This window comes from Agrilus planipennis, unplaced genomic scaffold (assembly GCF_000699045.2).
Source record: "Agrilus planipennis isolate EAB-ADULT unplaced genomic scaffold, Apla_2.0 scaffold69, whole genome shotgun sequence".
In the NCBI taxonomy this organism is placed as follows: domain Eukaryota; kingdom Metazoa; phylum Arthropoda; class Insecta; order Coleoptera; family Buprestidae; genus Agrilus; species Agrilus planipennis.
In genome coordinates, this window is record NW_020438962.1 from 853,726 (window position 1) to 875,186 (window position 21,461).

At 35.2% G+C, this 21,461-nt stretch overlaps 4 protein-coding genes across 5 annotated transcripts; 3 read left to right on the forward strand and 1 right to left on the reverse strand.

The window, feature by feature from the left end:
• The first annotated feature begins 28 nt into the window (after window positions 1–28).
• Window positions 29–3,547, forward strand: LOC108735889 (phosphoglucomutase). The gene is made up of 11 exons (XM_018468105.2): window positions 29–344; window positions 428–696; window positions 1,295–1,376; window positions 1,454–1,653; window positions 1,714–1,870; window positions 1,931–2,124; window positions 2,186–2,451; window positions 2,726–2,866; window positions 2,930–3,113; window positions 3,172–3,300; window positions 3,363–3,547. Exons 2-11 carry the CDS (start codon window positions 454–456, stop codon window positions 3,450–3,452), a joined length of 1,686 nt encoding a protein of 561 aa, XP_018323607.1. The 5' UTR covers window positions 29–344; window positions 428–453; the 3' UTR covers window positions 3,453–3,547.
• Window positions 3,548–4,235: 688 nt separating this feature from the next.
• On the forward strand, window positions 4,236–19,201 carry LOC108735797 (tyrosine-protein kinase transmembrane receptor Ror-like). Its single transcript, XM_025975178.1, has 10 exons — window positions 4,236–4,607; window positions 14,013–14,132; window positions 14,210–14,391; window positions 14,457–14,601; window positions 14,673–14,739; window positions 14,801–15,127; window positions 15,359–16,296; window positions 17,351–17,928; window positions 18,000–18,195; window positions 18,502–19,201. Exons 1-10 carry the CDS (start codon window positions 4,547–4,549, stop codon window positions 18,867–18,869), a joined length of 2,982 nt encoding a protein of 993 aa, XP_025830963.1. The 5' UTR covers window positions 4,236–4,546; the 3' UTR covers window positions 18,870–19,201.
• On the reverse strand, window positions 5,147–13,976 carry LOC108735892. Its single transcript, XM_018468110.2, has 4 exons — window positions 12,465–13,976; window positions 8,711–8,799; window positions 8,316–8,470; window positions 5,147–7,581 (listed from the first exon to the last, which is right to left on the reverse strand). The coding sequence occupies exons 1-4, from the start codon at window positions 12,527–12,529 to the stop codon at window positions 5,296–5,298; spliced, it is 2,595 nt and encodes an 864-aa protein (XP_018323612.1). The 5' UTR covers window positions 12,530–13,976; the 3' UTR covers window positions 5,147–5,295.
• A 319-nt stretch (window positions 19,202–19,520) lies between the features above and the next one.
• Window positions 19,521–21,295, forward strand: LOC108735893 (60S ribosomal protein L6). Of its 2 annotated transcripts, none has more exons than XM_018468112.2 (5): window positions 19,521–19,628; window positions 20,013–20,317; window positions 20,373–20,533; window positions 20,594–20,778; window positions 21,067–21,295. In XM_018468112.2, exons 2-5 carry the CDS (start codon window positions 20,013–20,015, stop codon window positions 21,226–21,228), a joined length of 813 nt encoding a protein of 270 aa, XP_018323614.1. In that variant the 5' UTR covers window positions 19,521–19,628; the 3' UTR covers window positions 21,229–21,295. The 2 variants fall into 2 exon arrangements, with proteins under 2 accessions (XP_018323614.1, XP_018323613.1); XM_018468111.2 differs by having other exon boundaries at window positions 19,583–19,693.
• The last annotated feature ends 166 nt before the right edge of the window (window positions 21,296–21,461 follow it).

Genomic DNA, 21,461 nt, shown 5'->3' on the forward strand with positions numbered 1-21,461 from the left:
ATTACGATATAAAATAATAACCGCATGCGCGTGTCAATGTCCTATTTGTCATTGAACAGAGTTTAAGCTGAAAGTAAGGGAATCTAGTTGAAAGTAATTGCAGTCAATTGTTATTGCAATTTTACTGCATGGATAAGATTTTATTGTTTTGAAAAAAGTCGCCTAGTTCGGTTTATGTTAGCGTTTCTGCCAGCAATAAGTTACAACCATTAATAACGGTAGTGTGTGTGTGATCTAACCTTACAAATTTTACTCAAATTTTTGTTTATATCTACCTACATAAAATTAATTCATAAAACAGGTAGTAAATATACTTATAATTAAATAAAGAAATTGTTTTTCAGGTAAGTTGTATTGTACAGGGTGTTTGCATGTAGCAATCCTCTAATTACATTGTGCAAGTGTCTGACTGTAAATTGTTTTGTAGTTTCAGATTTATTTATATTATTAAACATGAGCCTTACTTCCGTGGTTGTTCCTACAACCCCTATCGAAGGGCAAAAGCCAGGGACTAGTGGGCTTAGAAAAAAAGTTAAAGTTTTTATGGAACCTAATTACACAGAGAATTTCATTCAGTGTTTATTAGATGCGCAAGGGGAGAAACTTCAGGGCTCTACCCTCGTTCTCGGTGGTGATGGACGATATTACACCACGAAATGCATAAGACTCACCATCAAAATCGCCGCAGCTAATGGGGTAAGTTTTTTAAATTTCGCGCTACTCTTGAGTGTATAATGTGTGGCCTAACTTAAACCACTAAAATCAGCCCAACTTTATACTTTTTATTCAAATAGTTTAATAATTAATTAAAATTTGACTTTTTTAAATTATTTAAATGAAATTATTTCAGTTTACGAAACGTACGTAATCTTATAAGCAAAATAGAACACCGACTTTATCTAAATTGCTTTATCTCAAGTTGTAAATAAATTAGTTATGAATACATGTTTGATTGAACGAAATGTTTGTTAATAGAAATTTCATGTTTGTACCGCATAAAGTGGATTAAAAAAGAATTAACGCCGATAAATACTAACTACTTGTAACCTCATTATCAGAATAAATAGATAACCTTTTGTATTTTTAATTTTTCTTATAAAACTACGCAATATATTACTAATACTTTATTGTAAATTACTCCTAATGTGTTTTTTAAAATCATATTTTTAAATCGAGTCATTGTTATTTTTTCTCATTAGAGGTAATTTAGAATCTCATGGGCCATTTCATAGCCCATATTGTTTTGAAGTTTTGAATAACATTTCAATTTTAATCAAATTAATAATATTTACAGGTAAGCAAACTCATTATTGGTCAGAGAGGTCTCCTATCAACCCCCGCTGTTTCGAGTCTGATAAGGACTTACAAAGTATTGGGTAAAAATAATTTCTCAATTCTTAATTAGATACTAATTATGTATTACTAAAAAATTATATACATGTGTATTTTAAAGGGGGGATCGTTTTAACTGCTTCCCACAATCCTGGCGGTATAAGGAATGATTTTGGTATAAAATACAACATTGAAAATGGGGGCCCAGCCCCCGACCATCTTTCTCACAGAATTTATGATCTTACAACGACAATAAAACAATACAAAATTGTACATGATCTGGATTGCGAATTTCAGGAAATTGGCACCCACAGTTTTCAGGTATAATAATTAATCAAAGATAAGAAAAACATTAATTATTTCAACCCTTACTTCGAATAGGTTGACGGGAAGGAATTTACCGTTGAAGTGATCGACCCCACCGATAATTATGTAGAACTTATGAAGTCTATTTTCGACTTTCCCAAGTTGAAAACTTTAATACGAGGCACAGATGGACAACCACCCTTCAATGTCCTCATTGACTCCATGAACGGGGGTAAAGGACGATAAAAAAGTCGATCTAAAATTAGTGATTTAACTTTTTGATGTTTTACAGTTACTGGTGTTTATGTAAAAAGAATATTTCTGGATGAATTAAATTCGGGACAAGATAGTGCTGTGCGCTACATCCCCCTGGACAATTTCGGGGAAATCCACCCTGATCCCAACCTCACCTATGCAAAAGACCTCGTAGATTCCGTAAAAAACAACGAAAGTTTCGATTTTGGGGCAGCTTTCGACGGAGATGGGGTAAATATTACACAATAATTAACATATTGTTCCTTAATCTCCCTCTGTGTTCATTTGGCAGGACCGTAACATGATAATTGGTAAACGGGCATTTTTCGTGACTCCCAGCGACAGCTTAGCCGTTTTGGCGAACAATTTGGAATGCATTCCCTATTTTAAAAAGAACGGGGTGCATGGGTTCGCCAGGTCCATGCCCACGGCCGCTGCAGTCGACAGGGTCGCTCAAAAACTGAACAAGGAAATGTTCGAAGTTCCCACGGGATGGAAATATTTTGGGAACCTCATGGACGCAGGCAGACTGTCTCTGTGTGGCGAAGAAAGTTTCGGGTACGAAAAAATAGTGTCCTTCTTTCTTTTTGGGGTTCCGTACAAATTAAGGGTAATTTGCTCCCCTTATTGACTTGTCATGTTTTGTTACGCAGGTCGTATACCTCCTTCCCCCCTTGTCACGTCACGTACCCCAAGATCCTTCCCCTCAGGTGTCACATTTCGTAACGCTGCAGCAGGATCCTCCACCTTACCCCCTCGTGTGGTAGCGTGACATTTTAATGACCTCTAAAGGTGAAAAGGAAACGTTATCGTCACCTTTTTTGATTTTCAGGACTGGCTCTGATCATATTCGTGAGAAAGACGGTATTTGGGCAGTTCTGGCGTGGTTATCAGTCATTGAATACAAGAGAAAAGGAGTGGAAGATATCCTTAAGGAGCACTGGCAGCTGTACGGAAGGAATTACTTCACTAGGTTAATTAAATTCGCATTTTGATGGGTTTTTGATAAGATGTACTGATTGTATCTTTCTCGTAGGTACGATTATGAAGAGTGCGAAAGCGATGCGGCCAGTGATATGATGCAGCATTTGGAAGGTCTCATAAAAACCGGGGAAATTGTTGGCAAATCGTTCAGCGACAGTGGTAAGCAATATAAAATCAAAAAAATGGACAACTTCTCGTACACCGACCCCATAGACAATAGCGAAGCAATGAACCAGGTCAGATTTAATTGTGATGTGTATTTTTTATTTGTATATTAAAAACAATTAATTACAGGGTGTAAGAATATTATTTGAAGACGGTTCCCGTTTGATCTTCCGGCTTTCAGGAACCGGAAGTAGTGGAGCCACCATAAGAGTTTACATCGACAGTTATGAAAAAGAAAATGTCACTGCGGATGCGCAGGTAAAATTCGAAATGTTTTTCCGTATTTAATTGATGCTTAGTTATTTTTTTGATGATTTTAGGCTATGCTAAAGCCCTTAGTTAATATTGGCTTGCAAATTTCGAAACTGAAAGAATTTACAGGCAGAGAGGAGCCAACTGTCATCACCTAATGTGCTAGAAATGTGTAAAAAATATAAGAATTAATAAAGCATTCATTTTATTAGCGAAAATATCACAAATAAACGATAACTGTAGCCTCAATTAATTTTATGAGTCGTTTTTTTCTCTTGTTTGTAAACGTGCTGTCCGTTTGTAGGATTTTATTAATTTATAATTAATTGATTGGTTGCCGTTTTTTGGAAATTATATTTATATTCTTTGTTGTTATTGTGTATAGTATTGTCGATTAAAATTCCTAACTATATTTTATTAATTTGTTTATTATTGGAATGTTTTTTTGATTTTTGTCTTTCTTGGTAGAAATGCCTTTTTAAAAAGCATTCTAGACCCCAATAAACGATTTATAATTGCAAAATATTTCAAAACAAAGACCTATTCGTCTGTATGTTGGGTACAATATGGCGTTCAAACTCCATTTTGATATACCCAGAAGCACTTGCGGTATCAAACTTATCTCCTTATGTGTCACAGAAACTTTGGTCCCCTATTTCACTCCTTTACAGATTAAAACCCTCCTCCTTTGTGTCTATTAATGAATATTTCCTCAAACTCTATTTCTAGGGCTTATAGTTAAAGTTTGTGATGATACATCAATTAAAATTATTTTCTACTTATTTTTCATTAACCAACACTAACTTTTTATACTATTCTAGTATTAATTCAAACATTTTGGATTTCTTCATGTTTTTTGTAAAAATATGAAGCCACACCCAATAGCTTTCCCTAGGCTGTTATGTAGCCACTACTCGGTTATGTTTTCTAACCTAAAAATTAATAGTAGTTGATAATTATTAGTGGAAGGAGGTGTAGTGACGTTTTATTCATAAAAAAAGACATAAAAAACAAATGTTTATGAAACAACTATTCGGAAATAAAGGGTCATTATGTTCCACTGATAACAGTTGCTTGATCTCCCATAATTTTTTACGAGAAACAAGAGCAAACCGAGTGATTAATTTTCGCGTCCAAGTTTCGAAATAATGTAGAATACGATCCGTTTTTTAGTGATGGTTTTTTAGTTTTTTTATCGAAATTAAATCAAGACTGAATAGTTCGTAAGCTAAATTTAGAAATTAGAAATAAGATGTGTCCCCTTTCATTGAACATTTGGACACTTGGACTACTTTTCTCCCTCTTCATTAATGGTAAGTTCTAATTAATTTCAATCGAATATGTCCTACTTTCGTGCTGTAATGCATCTTTTTATTATTGTCCCAATATCCTGTGCATAATTTACTAACTTCTAATTAACACTACCAGCATTCATTTAAAAACAATTGACAGATGTTCCACAGTGTTTTGTTTGTTTTAATATAATTATAATTCATAATTAATACGCTATAATTACAAATGAGCCAAGACCATTAAGTTTGTTTCATCAAAACACAGCGTTGTAGTTCTAAACGTTGTGTTTGTTTTGCACGTTAGCAATTTATTAATTAGCATACAATATACGTAAAGTACAATGGTGCATAATATAAAATAAATATGAACGTTGATTATTTTAATTAAAATTCTACGTTGATTACCTATTGGTGGATACTCCCAGGAACGTCAATGTTTGTCCTCAATTGTTTTCTATTTGCAATTATATTTTGGCGAAGTTTTATTTTAATTTATTCATTATTATAATGAAAACAAAACACCCAAAGATATTTTTTTGGAAAAATTTATTTACCTATGTACCTAGCTGCGTATTTTAATATTATTGGTATAAATTACACTGTTTAAATTAATTTTTGATGCATTTAATGTAATACTGCACATATTTTTAAGTTTTATAAAAAAATTATTATTACACACATAAATTTTAACATGTATGTGAGTCTATCGTCATAAACAGCCATTACCCCAACATCCACACCAAGGGATTTTCCCTGAAGATGGTACGTTTGAAATAACCGAAATCTTTCTGCTTTTGCTCATGTTCGAGTCACAACTGCTATCACTGCTCCTGTTGTCACTTAAATCGTCATATAACCCAAAGCCATAACCAAGTCCTAATCTGTGGTCAAGGGACCTATCAGTGCAGACTGAGAAGCTTCTCTCCCTTAGAATCCTGTCCGTTGTCAGGGAACCCTTACGATGCCGCAATTTTTCACTTTTTTTGTGTTTCTTGTGGCATTTTTTCGAGTCTCCTTTCCCATGTTTATGTTTGCCATGTTCTGGACTTGCCGACGAGCTTTTCCTTTGTTTTTGGTCATTTGTTTTGCCATCTTTTGTTTCGCCATTCGGTGTCAAACTCTTTTGTTCGCCAGAAGAAGCTTTTGGATCGGAATTGGAACTTTTGGTGTCGCAGGTGGAGTTCTTGTTCTCTCCAGTTGAACATTTGGAGTCTGCACTTGTTGGAGTTTTCGGTTCCACATTTGGGGTCTTTGGTTCCAACTTGGGGGTTGCTTTCTTGTCGTTTTTGAGTTCAGTTTGGAATTTTATGTCGAAAAAGGGGGACTTTTTGGTTTCCCCACCAGAAGGTGGTTTCGAATCAGTATTTACGTTGATCTGGCTTTGATTCTTTTTGTCCTTTTTACCTTTGAAGTGTATGGAAACTTTTCTTCGTATACTAAGCTTTGGAGTTTTGGTTTCTTCGGGAGGTTTTGTTTCAGGTTTGGTTTCCGCAACTGTTTCGGCTTTTTCTGCGTTTTGGGAGACTATCTTTTGATTCTCGTCATTTTCTGCGGTGAGCAAGGATCCTAACCCAGATGGTACAATCTGCTCTGTTGTGTTGGAGCAAATGTTGATGGAATGAAGGTCTTCTTGGATATTTTCCAAACTAAATGCTTGATTTTCGTAATTTCCGAAGTAAAATGGAGATTTTTTGATATCTAACTGAGAAGACAAGTCAGGCCCGTTTTGAGATAGCCCACTAGTTATTTCCGGGGTTGTAAGGAGTGGAGAAAAACCTCCTTTAAACGTGCTAAATTTGGGTGGGGTATCAGGGCGCCTTGGCCTAGACATCTGATTGATATTTGGACTTCGTATTTCTTGGGCAGAAGTTCCTGGGCACAATGGGGGCACTGGCACAAAAGGCTGGACATTTTCACTGCACTTTAGTTCTTGATTTAGAATGGCGGGGTGATCTAAGGTTTCATCCAGGATTTTCAGGTTCGATTTTGACGCTGAAAGGTTGTCCAAAGTCTGCGATCCCAAACTTTCACAACTCCTTTGCAGTTGTTTGTATTTTTCGACCCCTATGAGAGGCATCGGGGTTGGCATGACGATGAGATTCAACTGGCTCTTGTAAGAACTGTCTTGGGTATCGAGAGAGCTTTTTCTTTCGTTTGTATGGTTTTGGGCAACGTGGAAATTAAGATGTTCGACATTTAACGTTTCGTTATAGTTTTCGTTTTCGTTCTCTTCGTTTGTCCTTTTTTGGACGTTTGATATTTTGAGTATGTCTTGGGATATGGTTTCTATGTCGTTCAGTAGTTCTTCTAAATTGCCGCCGTTGCTGAATGAACTGTGACTTCTCTGGCTTACGAAGTCTTTGTTATCTGTTTTGGCAATAAGGTCTGTGCCTGATTTTTCTAATATGGGCAGCCTGTTTGCGTTTTCCAAATTCGAAAAATGGTCCGCTTCGTTATCGTAGAAAGACAAATTTTCGTAGTATCGAATGCCAAAAAACTTTTGACGATCTTCCGCCATGTTCTGTCTTAGCAACTGTGGAAGGGAGTTGTCCAAAAGGTTCTCCCTGCCGCTTTGCAAAGAGTTCTTCAGATTTTGGCCCACGCACAGGTTTAGATGTAGCTGGTCGTTTTCCAAATTTTGATTGGGCTGTTCCAATCCAAGGAATTGGTTGTTTGAAGCTTCTTCGTAATGTTGATTGGGCAGAATTTGTGGGAAGAAGCTGTTACTAGAAGAATCTTTTTTGGACGAAAGGTTCTCGTAGTAAGGATAACTCTGATCGGGTTTGATGACGTCCTTGTCCCATTGGTCGTTACAGGAAGATCCGCGGTTAGAGGAGGAATTTCTTTCCGAGTTTTCGGCTGAATTTTCTTCCGGCACCACCGATAAATGATCGAACTCCTTGTGGAAGTTCCCCATGGAGGTTTTTTGGACATTGGCAAGGTTTTGAGACATTTCTATTTCTTCCGTTTCTTCGGTACACGAACTGCAGGAATCCTGAAGGAAAAAATGTTGTTACATCTTTACACATTCACGAAGGAAAAAATGTTGTTACATCTTTACACATTCACGAAAACTTAAAGAATGAACAGAAAAACATCGTCCAACAATTTATTTATAAATAGTGAAGTAAAATTAGTTCGTGAACCAAATAATATACTAATGTATTCAAGTAGTTATTTATATTGTTTCATTCGTACTTAATAGGATCCGATTTCAGCCAAAACAAAAAAAAATCGTCTTTTGTTTTATTTTATTTCAAATTCTGCATAGTCGTGGTTTGAAGTCTTTTTTTATTTAACGTTAAGAAATGAACATGTTTGCCAGCAAATATTTAGAAAACCATAAATTTCTAAAATTATCGATTTTCTCTGTTGATACATCAGTCACTGGGTACAACTTAATTTATTTCAACAAGTTCTCTAGTTACTTATTTAATTGCTTCTTCAATATAGCCACATTTCTAATGTTTATAGATACTTTTATTACGTTAAGTGTAGCCGGGGCTCTGCATCATTACAAGTCTAATCATTTCAAAATTTTTATTAAGCCTTTAATCCACAACAATAAAATAAACAGTGCAGTACACTTTTTAATGTGTAAATTAAAAAAAATCGCCTTTTCTTCATTTGTTTTATTAGCCCAATTGTTTTTTTTGTTCTTTTATTTTTCCGACTTTCTTTTTTTTTTATACAAACATCATATTGTTCTAAAATCTTTCGATGACTTACACTATCGCTACTGCAACTGGTGGAAGACGAAGAAATGTACTGAAGCTGCTTCATTCTAAGAAGTTTATCCAATTTATCATATTCGTCCCTTAAATACCAAATCTCCCTTCTCAGCTGGTCGTTCTCCCTTTTTAATTTTTTGATGTCGTTTTGTCCTGTTAAAAAAAATTAACAATGGGTTTCTATTTAACTATTCAAGTAAGTGTTTTAGTAACATTTTCAATTTAATAAGAGTATCGGGTTATTTCAGATTTAATGGTCAATTATAAATAATTTAACTGCGAGATTGACCCAAATTTTAACAGTTTTGTAGCATATTAAAAGTGTTCCTTTTTTTTTTTCTTACTTATTCCTGTGAAATTTTAATGGAGTTTACAAATAACATTTGTACGTACCTCTCTCCACTTCTGCATTTATATTTATAGTCTTTAATCTCAGTTCTTCGTTCTCAAAGATCATCCCGCGGGAAGATTTTCGATCCAATCTGGAATTTTATAAATCGCAAAAATCAAAAGTCAATTCAATCAAATTTGATTAGAATATTAATGATAATAAAGATATTTTGGGCTTGACTCTAAAATTTATTTATTTTTAGACGTTGCCAGTGTATATTTAAAATTAATTTATTTTAACTCCTCGTGAGCATACGAAATAATTTACGATTGAAATAAACTCTAAAATATTTGTTTATAATAAAGCTATAAAGTACTTCTTACTATTAGTTGAAAATTACGCTTAAAATAACACCAAACAATTCAATTTTTTATAAAAAACGCGAAAGAACTTGAGAGGTATTTCAGGAATTTGATCTAAAATAAACGCAAAATCAACATAGCAGCAAAAAAATGTTTTGTATACAAATGTTCAATGTACAGTCTTCTTAAAAATGCTGTTTTGTTTTTGTAAAAATGGTTAATAAACAATTGAAATCTGGTGCTGCTGACTATAGGTAACTTCTTTGGAATCAGAACAAAACCCATTTGTAAATGCATGCTAAAAGTACACTAAGTTTATTTGTTTGACAATATTACCTATTGTATTCTAGTAAGTATATGCCATAATTGTGTAAAGGAGTTGAATTCATAAGAGTTTTTTGACCTACTTAAAACCTACATATGCCTAGAAATGGTATCCAAAAACATAGCCTGTCTCAAATATTATAATTAGGGCTACACGTTACAGCTAATTTGTCGCTGTAAGGCAGTGCTTTTATGCATATGTCCTACGAAAAACGACTGGAGAACATCCAAGATGGCATTAAACAAATACTATAATAAAAGCTGTAAATTGTAGCTAATTTGTCGCTGAAATATGGTGCTTTTGTCAGTTTTGTTGCTAGTCTATTCTCAAGCTATTCAAGTGTAGCACTATAAACATAACGTATCTTTTAACAGAAATGGCATACTCTAAAGAACTGTAGCTAATTTGTCCCTGAAAGATGGTTCTTTTGCCAATTTTGTGGCTAATCTGGTCTTCAGCTGTTCAGCGGAAAACGACTGGATAATTGCACTCTAAACATAGCGTCCATCTAAACACAAATAGCATAGAGAAATACTCTAATAAGGGATATAAGCTGTAGCTAATTTGTCACTGAAGGATGGTACTTCTACCAGTTTTGTCGCTACTGTATTCACAAGTTCAGCGTCATACGACTGCGAAGTCTCGCTATAAACATAGCGTATCTTTTAACAGAAACGGAGTAGAGAAATATTCTAATAAGAGCTATAAACTGTAGCTAATTTGTCACTGAAAGATGGTAGTTCTACCTGTTTTGTCGCTACTTTTTTTACAATTTCGGCGTCATACGACTGGGAAATCGCACTATAGAAGTGACACGAAGAATTACTTTAAATAAGGGCTATAAGATGTAGCTAATTTGTCGCTGAAAGATGGTACTTCTACCAGTTTGGTCACTTCTGTATTCACATATTTAGCGTCATACGACTGCGAAGTCTCGCTATAAACGTAGCGTATCTTTTAACAGAAGTGACACGAAGAATTACTTTAAATAAGGGCTATAAGATGTAGCTAATTTGTCGCTGAAAGATGGTACTTCTACCAGTTTTGTCACTTCTGTATTCACATATTTAGCGTCATACGACTGCGAAGTCTCGCTATAAACGTAGCGTATTTTTTAACAGAAGTGACACAAACAATTACTTTAATAAGGGCTATAAGATGTAGCTAATTTGTCGCTGAAAGATGGTACTTCTACCAGTTTTGTCACTTCTGTATTCACAAATTTAGCGTCATAAGACTGCGAAGTCTCGCTATAAACATTGCGTATCTTTTAACAGAAGTGACACAAACAATTACTTTAATAAGGGCTATAAGGTGTAGCTAATTTGTCGCTGAAAGATGGTACATCTACCAGTTTTGTCGCTACTGTATTCACAAGTTCAGCTTCATACGACTGGGAAATCGCATTATAAACATAGCGTATCTTTTAACAGAAGCGGAGTAGGGAAATATTCTAATAAGAGCTATAAACTGTAGCTAATTTGTCATTGAAAGATGGTAGTTTTACCTGTTTTGTCGCTACTTTATTCACATGTTGTACAGAGACATACGACAACATGGCGTATCTTTTAACAGAAACGGTGTAAAGAAATGCTCTAATAAGGGCTATAAGCTGTAGCTAATTTGTCGCTGACAAATTAGATATAGTTTATTACCCTTATTACAGTGTTTCTCTACGTCACTTCTGTTTCGTTTACAGTGGGACTCTAGTTGTTTTTCGCTGAACAGTTTCAGAATAGACTAGCGACAAAATGGGTAAAGTTACCATATTTCAGCGACAAATCAGCTACAGCTTATAGCCTTTATTACAGCATTTGTCTACGCCACTTCTGTTTCGAGATACGCTAAGTTTACAATGGGACTCTTCAGTTATTTTTTCACTGAACAGTTTATAGATAGGCTAGCGACAAAATGGATAAAGGTACCATATTTCAGCGACAAATTAGCTACAGCTTATAGCCCTTATTATAGCATTTGTCTACGTCACTTCTGTTTCGTTTACAGTGAGACTCTCCAGTCGTTTTTCGCTGGACAACTGGAGAATAGACGAGTGATAAAATGGGTAATAGTACCACCTTTCAACGACAAATTAGCTACACATTGTTGCACCTACAATACGTTTACGCCATTTCCATTTCGAAATAAGCTATGTGCGACAATTTTTTGGATTTGGTAGCAAATTAACGACAAATTATAGTGCATTTTTGTAATGATAAATCTAACTTTGTCGAGGTAGTACATTGCGTTGTTTTTAAATAACTATTAATACTGTCTTTTGTTTTATTATTCTAAAACAATACAATACGTGTACAATGTACATTGTATAACATCGGCTGAAATTTGACTCTTGCTGAATCACGGTGTGCCTTTTTTGTTTCTGTACTGCTATTTTTGCACCTGTTTATTGTCTTAAAAGAAAGAATTGAAGAAACTGCTAACTGCCTCGCTATTGATGACAATCAAGCGTTTCAAGAAGGTGCGTGCGGTTTTTGTTTTTATTATATCGTCTATTTATAGGTAGATTTTCTTGAGCCTACTTACTAATTTTTTAGTTCTGTTTCCATCTACCTACAATTTTAAGCGAACTGTATTTTTCTTTTGTACGTCCACATTTATTTGAAGTAAAAATAAATTTTGCAAAACGTGAATATTATTTTGGTACCTACTGATTATAAGATTCGTAGTGGGTACATTTGTACATGAATTTCTTAAAATATTTTCTGCTCTAAACGGATTGTTGACCCCTGGATAATAATACATTAATAAGAATAATGTTTTCTCTTTTTTTTATGAAAAATTTCCGAGTCATTCCAGACTCAAAAGATGATTTTGACTGAATATATGTACATATAGTTTAAGACAACAAATAAATTAATAATAATAACGGACCATGGTGACATAAGAAGCGTTTAAAGAACCCATAAACATATTTTAGGTTTTATTCATATTAAGGACATGAATCGATCATAGGAATTGACGTGTTGGATTAAGGAAGTGTTCGGCCAATTTAGCATAAGGATATTATTAATAGTAACCACACTCAATACGTCACAAGTGCTTTAACATTAGTACAATAAATAAACACAGTCATTAAGTTACTTATACATGCATGTAATGCCTAATACTTGCCTTCTGTTTGGTTTTACGTTTGTGTCTTTTCGACGCGTTCTAAGCATGTTGGCCGAACTCGACATTTTGATGTTCGCAGAAAACACTTTTTATTAACTCAACACAGTTATGTTTATTTTACGATTAGGCATTTTTTGTTTTCGTTAGAATTGGAATATATAGCAAACACCCATGCCTACACAGAATAGTCAAATGGGTAAATGATCTTCATGATGATTTTTATGCACATTGACTATGGAATGTTATTTGATGCACATAAATGAGTGATTACGATGTATTCATTACATGTTTTTAAAGTTCAGTAAAAGTAATGACAGGCGATCGAAAAAAAAACATGTTTTTTGTCCCAGTTGGAAAAATGTTTTCACTGACAGTTTTTTACGTATATTTTTCAACATTTGTTTTGTCTCTAGATGATTTATTAAAATTGAAGTCATTTTTATACGTAATTAATCTTGTTGGATGATATTTTTTGGTTCATCATTCTCTACTCGTTTTGATTTCTACTTCTGTAGAAATTATTGCTTTAATTCGTGGTTCATTTGTTATTTTGTAAACAATTGCTTTAAATTACTTTACTTTTTTATTTTTGTTTTTTTGTAATAAACAATTGCTACTGTTATTCTTGAAACGATTGGTTCAAGTTGCTGTTTTGTTTTTTTTTTTTTTTTGATATTCTATGACTTATGCAACTTTGTTTTCGTGATTTTCGTAGTTTAACTTCCTGTTAAATTCGATAATTACGAGAAACGTAAACATTTGTAAATCCAGGTTTCGAATTTTTCGCGATTTCCGTAAATATTTTGACGTTTTTAACACAAACAAATCGAAACCATTAATTCTGACGCACTCTTAGTTTGTTAATTAGCAAGTTTTTGCGTAATTTTCGTTCGTAGACTTCAAGGTTCTCAAAGTTGTCCCAGTTAACAAAATCCACACTCAAATCTTTCTTCTATCACTTGAAAATATTCTTTGATACCGTATAAATAAGTTATTCCACTTGTCCGTGGGTGCTTCACTCGAAATGGAAAACATGATTTTGTACACTTTTCGTACTTTCTACCGCTTACATGTCTTTTTTCGTCTGCTATAGCACCGATTACTGTTTGAACTGAACCGAGAGACTCAAAATGTTTATTATATCTTGAAATCTAATTTTATCTGACTTATTTTCAGCGCGAAGTCAAGTCAATTTTAAAACTCACTTCAGACCAATCGCAGAGAGAAAAATTCATCTAGTTTGCGAATTAATATGATTTTCTTTAACTTAAAACCAGCTTAACTTTTCCACTTTTTCTAGTAGATTTCTCAGAAACTAGCAATCAATCTTTTGGGAATACTTTTTGACTGGTATGTCACTTACGATTTCTAAAAGTGTATTTTCAAATTCTTTATTACTAGACCTTTCCAACGACACCACACATCATAGACATACATACATGCTCCACTTGGAACCCCAAAAGGTTCCCTGAAACATACGAAATAAAGTTGATCAGAAAAATCTAGTTTTCAATAGTGAGCAATGGCATCATTTTTTTTTTTTTTCAGGAACAATATGGACCGAAACAGTTGAAAAATCCACGGACGCAGAATATGATGAATACGATGATTACGAGGGTGACACGGATGATTATCTAGATCCAAATAGTTTAAGTTCTTCTTCAAACGGTAGAAAATAAACAAATGAATTGTTTTACGTGTATTTATTTGTTTTCTTCTACAATTGCGCTTTTGTTTTTTTACAGGGTCCATTCAATTTGTAAAAGAATTGAACAATATAACAAGAAGTAGCGGTAAAACTTTGAAGCTCAAGTGCGAAGTAAAATTAGTTGACCTTAATTCGACAAATTCGAAAGTTAATTTTACGTGGTACAGAAATTCTGGTCACTTGCCAGAAGACTCTAGGATTACTGTAAAAAACATACAGGTGACATTATCGCATTATTAGCTAAATAGTTTTTCGAAAACGAAATAGAATTTCAATTGTTTCAGAAACCCGATGCTCACACTTTCATATCGAGATTAAAGATAACAAATTTAGACTATTTTGATAGGGGCATTTACGATTGCGTGGCCAGTAATGGCGCCGACAAAATTAGAACTCAGGCATTCTTAGAAATAAACAGAGACAATATAGGTGAGTTTCATATCTGGGGGTGGGGGGTTAAAAACGATAAAAACAATGTATAAGACCGGGGCCATTTTTAGGTCCCGTCCCCGAAAAAGTACCTGCATATAAAACCACTTTTGATGATAGCGTTATCAGGGAAAACAGGTAAGTATTACCATCCCCCTTCGTTAATTCAGTCGCCCCAATTATAATCCCCACATTTTAGCGAGATCGACATGACAGAAACGACATTCTTCCCGGGCACTGACAGAAGGGGCAGGGATGAGCTCATAACCGCGATAACCAAACCCCTTTTGCCAACCCTTAGCGAGCAAACGGTCGGCAACCCTGCACTTTTCGATCAAAATGGGACGTCAAAATCGGTTGCGGAAAAAACGTATTACAACAGCAGCGAACCGTTTTGTCAATTATATGTTGGAAAGTCATGCAAAAACTTCTTGGAAGGGAAGTACGTTTTCATACAACCCCCTTACACTCAAAGAAACATCGAAGAGAAACTTGAAAATGCATTTTTAGTGATCAGGCAATCAAAGTAAGTCAATCCTTTAAGTTGTCCAAAACTTAAAATGTCATTTCACAAAAACAAATTTTCTATTCATTTTTTGACAGTTGAAATTGTAATATTTTGTTTTTTAGTCAAATGTTTTTTTTTATCAATTGTTTTCTACCTTTATTTTTTCTTTTGTTTTTCTCTCAATACCAAATGTCTTTCTTTAACGGCCCCCTACTCTATTTTTGTCCATTAATTCCTATTTCTCTTCAGTGACATTTCGTCAAGTTGCGAAAAATTCGCGTTGCCCAGTTTATGTTTTTCCGCGTTTCCCCTGTGCGTAGACGCAAACAGCGTCAACAATTACCAAGAAAGTTTCATCAACAAATACAAAGTCCTATCCGAAAAGAACAAGCAGTCGTTCAAAGATTTGCGGAACCAGCTGGCAATGTCCTTGCAGAGGATTTGCAAAAAGGATTGCGAACTCCTCGAGAACGAACTGTGCAGCAAGGAGTACGCCATTGCGAAGAGGCATCCCGTCATTAGGCAGACTCTCGAATTGGAAGAGTGCGAATATCTCCCGGAGGAGAACGAAAGGAATTCCCTCTTCTGCTTGAGATTGGGAGTAGATCGCACTCATAGCGTCAACGAAGACGACACTTGCTTTTGGGATAACGGGGAACTGTATAGGGGAGTACAGGAAGTCAGTGTAACCGGCAGCAAGTGTATTAGATGGTCCCATCAGTTTCACATCCCATTGTCCGAACATCCGGAGCTTTCTGGGCACAGTTTCTGCCGGAATCCCGATGGAAAGGAAATGGAACCTTTCTGTTACATTGACCAAAACAAAAAGGAACTTTGCGGATTACCGAAATGCGCCAGGATAATTGGAATTTACATAGCACTGACTGCTGTCATCTTCCTGGTTTGCGTACTGGTGGTCCTCTTTATTTTCTGCTACAAAAAAAGGAAAGCGAAAAAACCAAATTTACAAAGCATGAACATTCCGTCCGCGGACAAAAACATTTACGGGAATGCAGGTCCAAATTCTCCGATGGAAATGAACAGTCTTCTACCTCAAAGGGGAAATTCGTTCCCTCCGGGCGTCTCCCTTCGGGGACAGGGGATGCCCAAGCTCAGCTTCCAAAGTGTTCCCCAGTATACGTACAAAGAGCTGTCGTTTGTCGAAGAATTGGGTGAAGGAGCTTTTGGTAAGACAGTTTTTTTATAATTGTTTCTAGGTCACCAATTATTTATTTATTAGAATGCCTTAAATCCCCAAAATCCCCGGAAAAGGTTAGAAGAACTCTCATCATCCTATTTATTAAAAAATTTGGCAAAATCGTTCCAAACCCAAGAACAATGGGCACATTTTAAAATTCCTGAAAAATATTTTTAATCCCAAAACAGTTGGGGACTTCTAAATTTCCAAAAAAATAGCATCTCTTTCATTTACTTCAAGTCCAACACGTTTTTGGTAAGTTCCAGATCGACCAATAGACCTTTACCTCGACACACATCCCACCAAAGTCCCTTGGTAATTATAGATCTTTGGGAACTGCAACTTCTCCAAAACATATTATGTCTTATCTTCTACAAAGGTCTTAAGAAGATTTTGGGGGCTTTCAAATTCTTTGTACTTGTTCCCCATAAATCTAAGGAGATTTTGAGACAAACTTTAAAACACTAAGTACCGAGTATTCCAATCAAAATCCATGTAAATGGGTCCAGTACACTTAGGGCTTTTAAATTTCCAAAAAATAGTATCCCTTTCATTTGCCACAAGTCCAAGACGTTTTTGGCGTATTTCAGATCGACCAGTAGACATTTACCTCGACACATATCCCACCAAAGTCCCTTTAGATAATGCCCGAACTTCGGGGACTGTAACACCTCCAAAATAAATTATCTTTCACATTCTTCACATGTCTAAAGAGATTTTGGGGCAATCCTTGTCCAAAATTCTCTTCAAAATATCTTTAATTAATCCCAAAGCTATAGCAACCTTTAAAGCCTTAAAAACTGTTGTCCTGTCGATGCCACCACATTAAAACGCTTTGGGGTTACTCCAGAACAATGTGGAAAATTTTTTGCCTTTACCCTAATGAACGAAGGACTTTTGGTCTTCACAATTAATCCATTAGGAACACCCCCTTATAGCCCACACTCCATAATCATCCCTTTAAGACATAAAGGAATTTCAAAACTGCCCCCAAATTACTACTTTCCCTATAAACATCAAACGAACGATGACGATGTTTTCAGGCAAAGTTTATAAAGGCGATCTCAAAACAAAAGGCGGTAGAATAACGGTGGCAGTCAAGTCATTGAAAGAAAACGCTGCCCCCAAGACCCAGTCCGATTTCCAACGCGAAATAGAGCTCATAGCAGAACTGAAGCATCCAAACATCATCTGTCTCCTCGGTATAGTGGTGAAGCACGAACCCATGTGCATGCTGTTCGAGTACATGTCCGAGGGTGACTTACACGAATTCCTGATCGCCAACTCTCCCCCAGAAGGGAAGAGTTTGACACAAGACCAGTTCTTGCACATAGCCCTCCAGATTGCCCAGGGTATGGCGTACCTGTCGGACAACCATTACGTCCATAGGGACCTAGCAGCCAGGAATTGTCTTGTGTCCAAAGACCTGGTGGTCAAAATAAGTGACTTTGGACTCAGCAGGGACATGTACAGTTGCGATTACTACAGGGTTCAGTCTAAATCACTTTTGCCAGTACGATGGATGGCGCCCGAGTCGATTTTGTATGGAAAATTCACCACCGAAAGTGACGTATGGTCGTACGGGGTGGTTCTGTGGGAAATATATAGTTATGGTCTGCAGGTTTGTAACGAAAATAATTTTTGAAAAATAATGGTAGGTATAGTAATTTTTTTCTTTTTTCTTGTGTACAGCCCTATTATGGTTATAATAATCAGGAAGTGATTAATATGATTCGGTCGAGGAAATTGCTCCCATGTCCGGAAGTGTGCCCAAGCTATTGTTACGCCCTCATGGTCGAATGCTGGGCAGAACTGGCCATAAGGAGACCCAGTTTCGGAGAGATTGTACATAGGCTCAAAATGTGGAGGCAGAATGGACCGTCAACGGGTATTTTAATTTTTCTTTTTCATTGTCTTTCTATCTTTCCTATTTATTTTAACAGTTGACAACATTGTGTTATAGTTTTTTATTGTTTTTTAATCAAATGTTCGCTTCTATCTTGTCCCGTAACAATAGAAAGCTGCAGTTCAAAGAGATATTGTTTTTTATCAAATGTTTCATTTCGTTGTTGTCTTAAGACAACTGAAACCCCAAGTCAACAGTATTTTGTTATTTTTTTTATGTTTAACAATTGAATTGAATGCTGACATTCTTCTTGCTTTTCTTTCGGACTTCTACCATTTTTTCTTTTAGGTGCCTATTTTAAGACACCCGACCATCGGGTGACATTACCAAAGCCCAGTTCGAAGTCGAGTCACTCGTCAGAAAACGGTTACCCATCGCTGGACAGCACGTCCCAAACGTGGGAGAAGCACTCAAAAAGGGCGTCGTCTAATAAATTACACGATAGCCAGAGCAGTTTAACGTCGCACGCTTCCAGCATGGGCAACAGGACCCAAAGTACCAATCTGAGTAACGACCAAAATTTGAGGGGATCAAAAAAGAGCATGGACAGGAAAAGCCAGAGAGGACCAAGGAACGAGCCCACGTTGGAATTAGGACCCAAAGAGACAGTTGTCAATGCCGAGGGAAATTCGTATGAAACTAAATTAAATTTTTAATTTTTTTTTATATTTTTTTTTTCTTAACTAGGTCAATATTACCACGAAATACTATCGGTACGATGTTGTGTGAAGTGTTAAATTTTTATAGAAATCTATTACAGTTATCACATAAAACAAAATTAGAAAAATAACGAAGAGTATATAGTAAGTAGTGTTCATATTGACCTATGTACAAATATAATAATTAATTCGACAAAAGAAAATCAAGAACATAAAATAAAACGATAAACTACCGCAAACGTTATTATGTACAATCGAATTAATAACGTTCTTTTTATCGTTAACATTTATTTGCGATTCTTTTTTGTCACACAAAGAAAAAAAAAGAATAATAAGTCTTTGACCGTCTTTTATCTTCAAAATGTCATACACTTTGTACATGGTAAAAATAAGGTTTTCACTTTTGCTGTGTGTTGAATGTTGTTATTACTTTTTTATGTGCAACACCCTACAGACTGCAGAGAGCTGTTTGTTATTTCTCCATTAATTCATTAATTGATACAAAAAAAGGCAAAAATCGATCCTGAAATAAATACGATTTTTTCAGGAACATTACCGCCTATATAAGTATATACTTTTATGTCTTCGCTCGTAATTGTTTTATTATTTTTTTNCAGAAGTTTTATTTGAAATCGAATTTATCGCGGGCAAACATTTGAAAAGGAGACATTTCCCAGCATCCTGTTCGGCTCAAACGTCACATCCACCATTAAACAACCATAGAATAGCGTCGGCGCATTCTTTTAGCCGTAGGAAGTAAGTAAAATGTGATTAATATTTTAAATCCGTTCAATCTAAACGTAAATTTAAGGAATTTTAATGTGAGTTTGTTATAAAGTGCTTTTTATGTATCCTTTTATAATATTTTAACAATATTTTATGCCTGTATTCAAAAAAAGATAAACAATTCTACATTCTAACTTAACCTGTATTGGAAATGTGCAACGAACAAACATAAAAAGAAAAAAAAACAAACGAATGTAATTTTGCATAAACGGTGTCTTTAATGATGATTTTCTTAGGCCTTAGGACACTTCTGAAACATTGTGTCGATATATTGTGAACTGATTTTAACTCTAACCTTAAATCATGCATGTGTTTAATGTAAGTGTTCTCTTGTAAAGTGAGTGTGTGTTTTAGATGGCGCCAACAGAAGCAAAGAAGGCCGCCCCTGCTCAAAAGAAGCCGGAAGCCAAGGAAAAAAACAAGGCAAAGAAAAGATCGAGACCAAGGAATTATAATCTAGGAAATGGCGTGTATAGGTTTTCTAGGTCCCGTATGTACCATAAGAAAGCCCTTTACAAATTCGTAGGAAAAAAAGTTAAGCCTACAAAGAAACCTAGTAAACCGTTGTTTGTTGAAAAGCCAATTGGGGGAGAAAAGAACGGTGGAAAACGTATTGTGTTCTTGAAAAAACGAAGAAACTATTTTCCAACCCAAGAAAAGTAAGTTTCAATTTTGTGTGCACTTTTGACTGCTAATCTAGTGATTAATTTGTAGAATTAGGAAACCAAAATCTAAACAGTTATTTAAAAATCATACCCGTAACCTACGCAAGTCTTTAAGGCCTGGTACAATACTTATCCTTCTGGCTGGTGTCCACAAGGGTAAGAGGGTAGTTATGCTGAAGCAGCTGAGATCAGGGTTGCTTTTAATAACTGGTACAGTAGATTTTTATGTAGACGAAGTGCAATTTTGCTTATTTCTTTTTTTTAACTTAGGTCCCTATCTAATAAATGGTTGCCCACTTAGAAGAATCCACCAACGTTATGTGATTGGAACAAAGACTAAAATAGACCTTAAAGGATTCAAACTTCCTAAGAACATTAATGATGACTATTTCCGCAGGGAAAGGAAGAAGAGACCCAAGAAGGAAGAAGGTGACATCTTTTCTGCTAAAAAAGAGGTGAGTTGTTGCACTTTGATTTATTATAAAAAGAAAGTAGTTATTTACGTGAACATTAAGGTGTCCTCTTTATTCTCTCTTTATAATCATTGATTCCTTTAATTCTCAAATTTGAGCTTTCTAAAAGTTCAATTCTTTTATGATGACGTCTTAGGACACCTCTGATATAAATTATTATTAATGAAGTAAAATTAAAAGCAAAGACTGATTTATTTTATTATGTACTATATATGACAAAGTGCTTGCGCTAATTGTTTAATGTAGAGTATATTTTTTGTTGGTGGCTAGGCGTACAAAGTAAGTGATGTTAGAAAGACAGATCAAAAGGTGGTTGATAAAGACATCATTGCCGCAATTAAAAAGCATCCGGACAGGAAAGTCTTGTTTGCTTACTTGTCAGCTATGTTCGGTCTTAGGTCTTCGCAATTCCCGCACCGAATGAAGTTCTAATATTTAATTTTTATGTATTGATTTGTTACACTCGAGAGTTTGATCAATAAAGAGTGGATTTCTAACACTGGTTATTTCTTTTCAAGATTTATTATTCTAAGGCTTACCAAATAAGTGCTTAATTTATATTTCGTTTTCAGCAAAATATTTGGTAAGTGTGGGACTTTTTTTGCGTTTCACAAATAAAAAGGTACTTGTATTGTAAAAAATAAATTATCCAATGCACCGTTTTG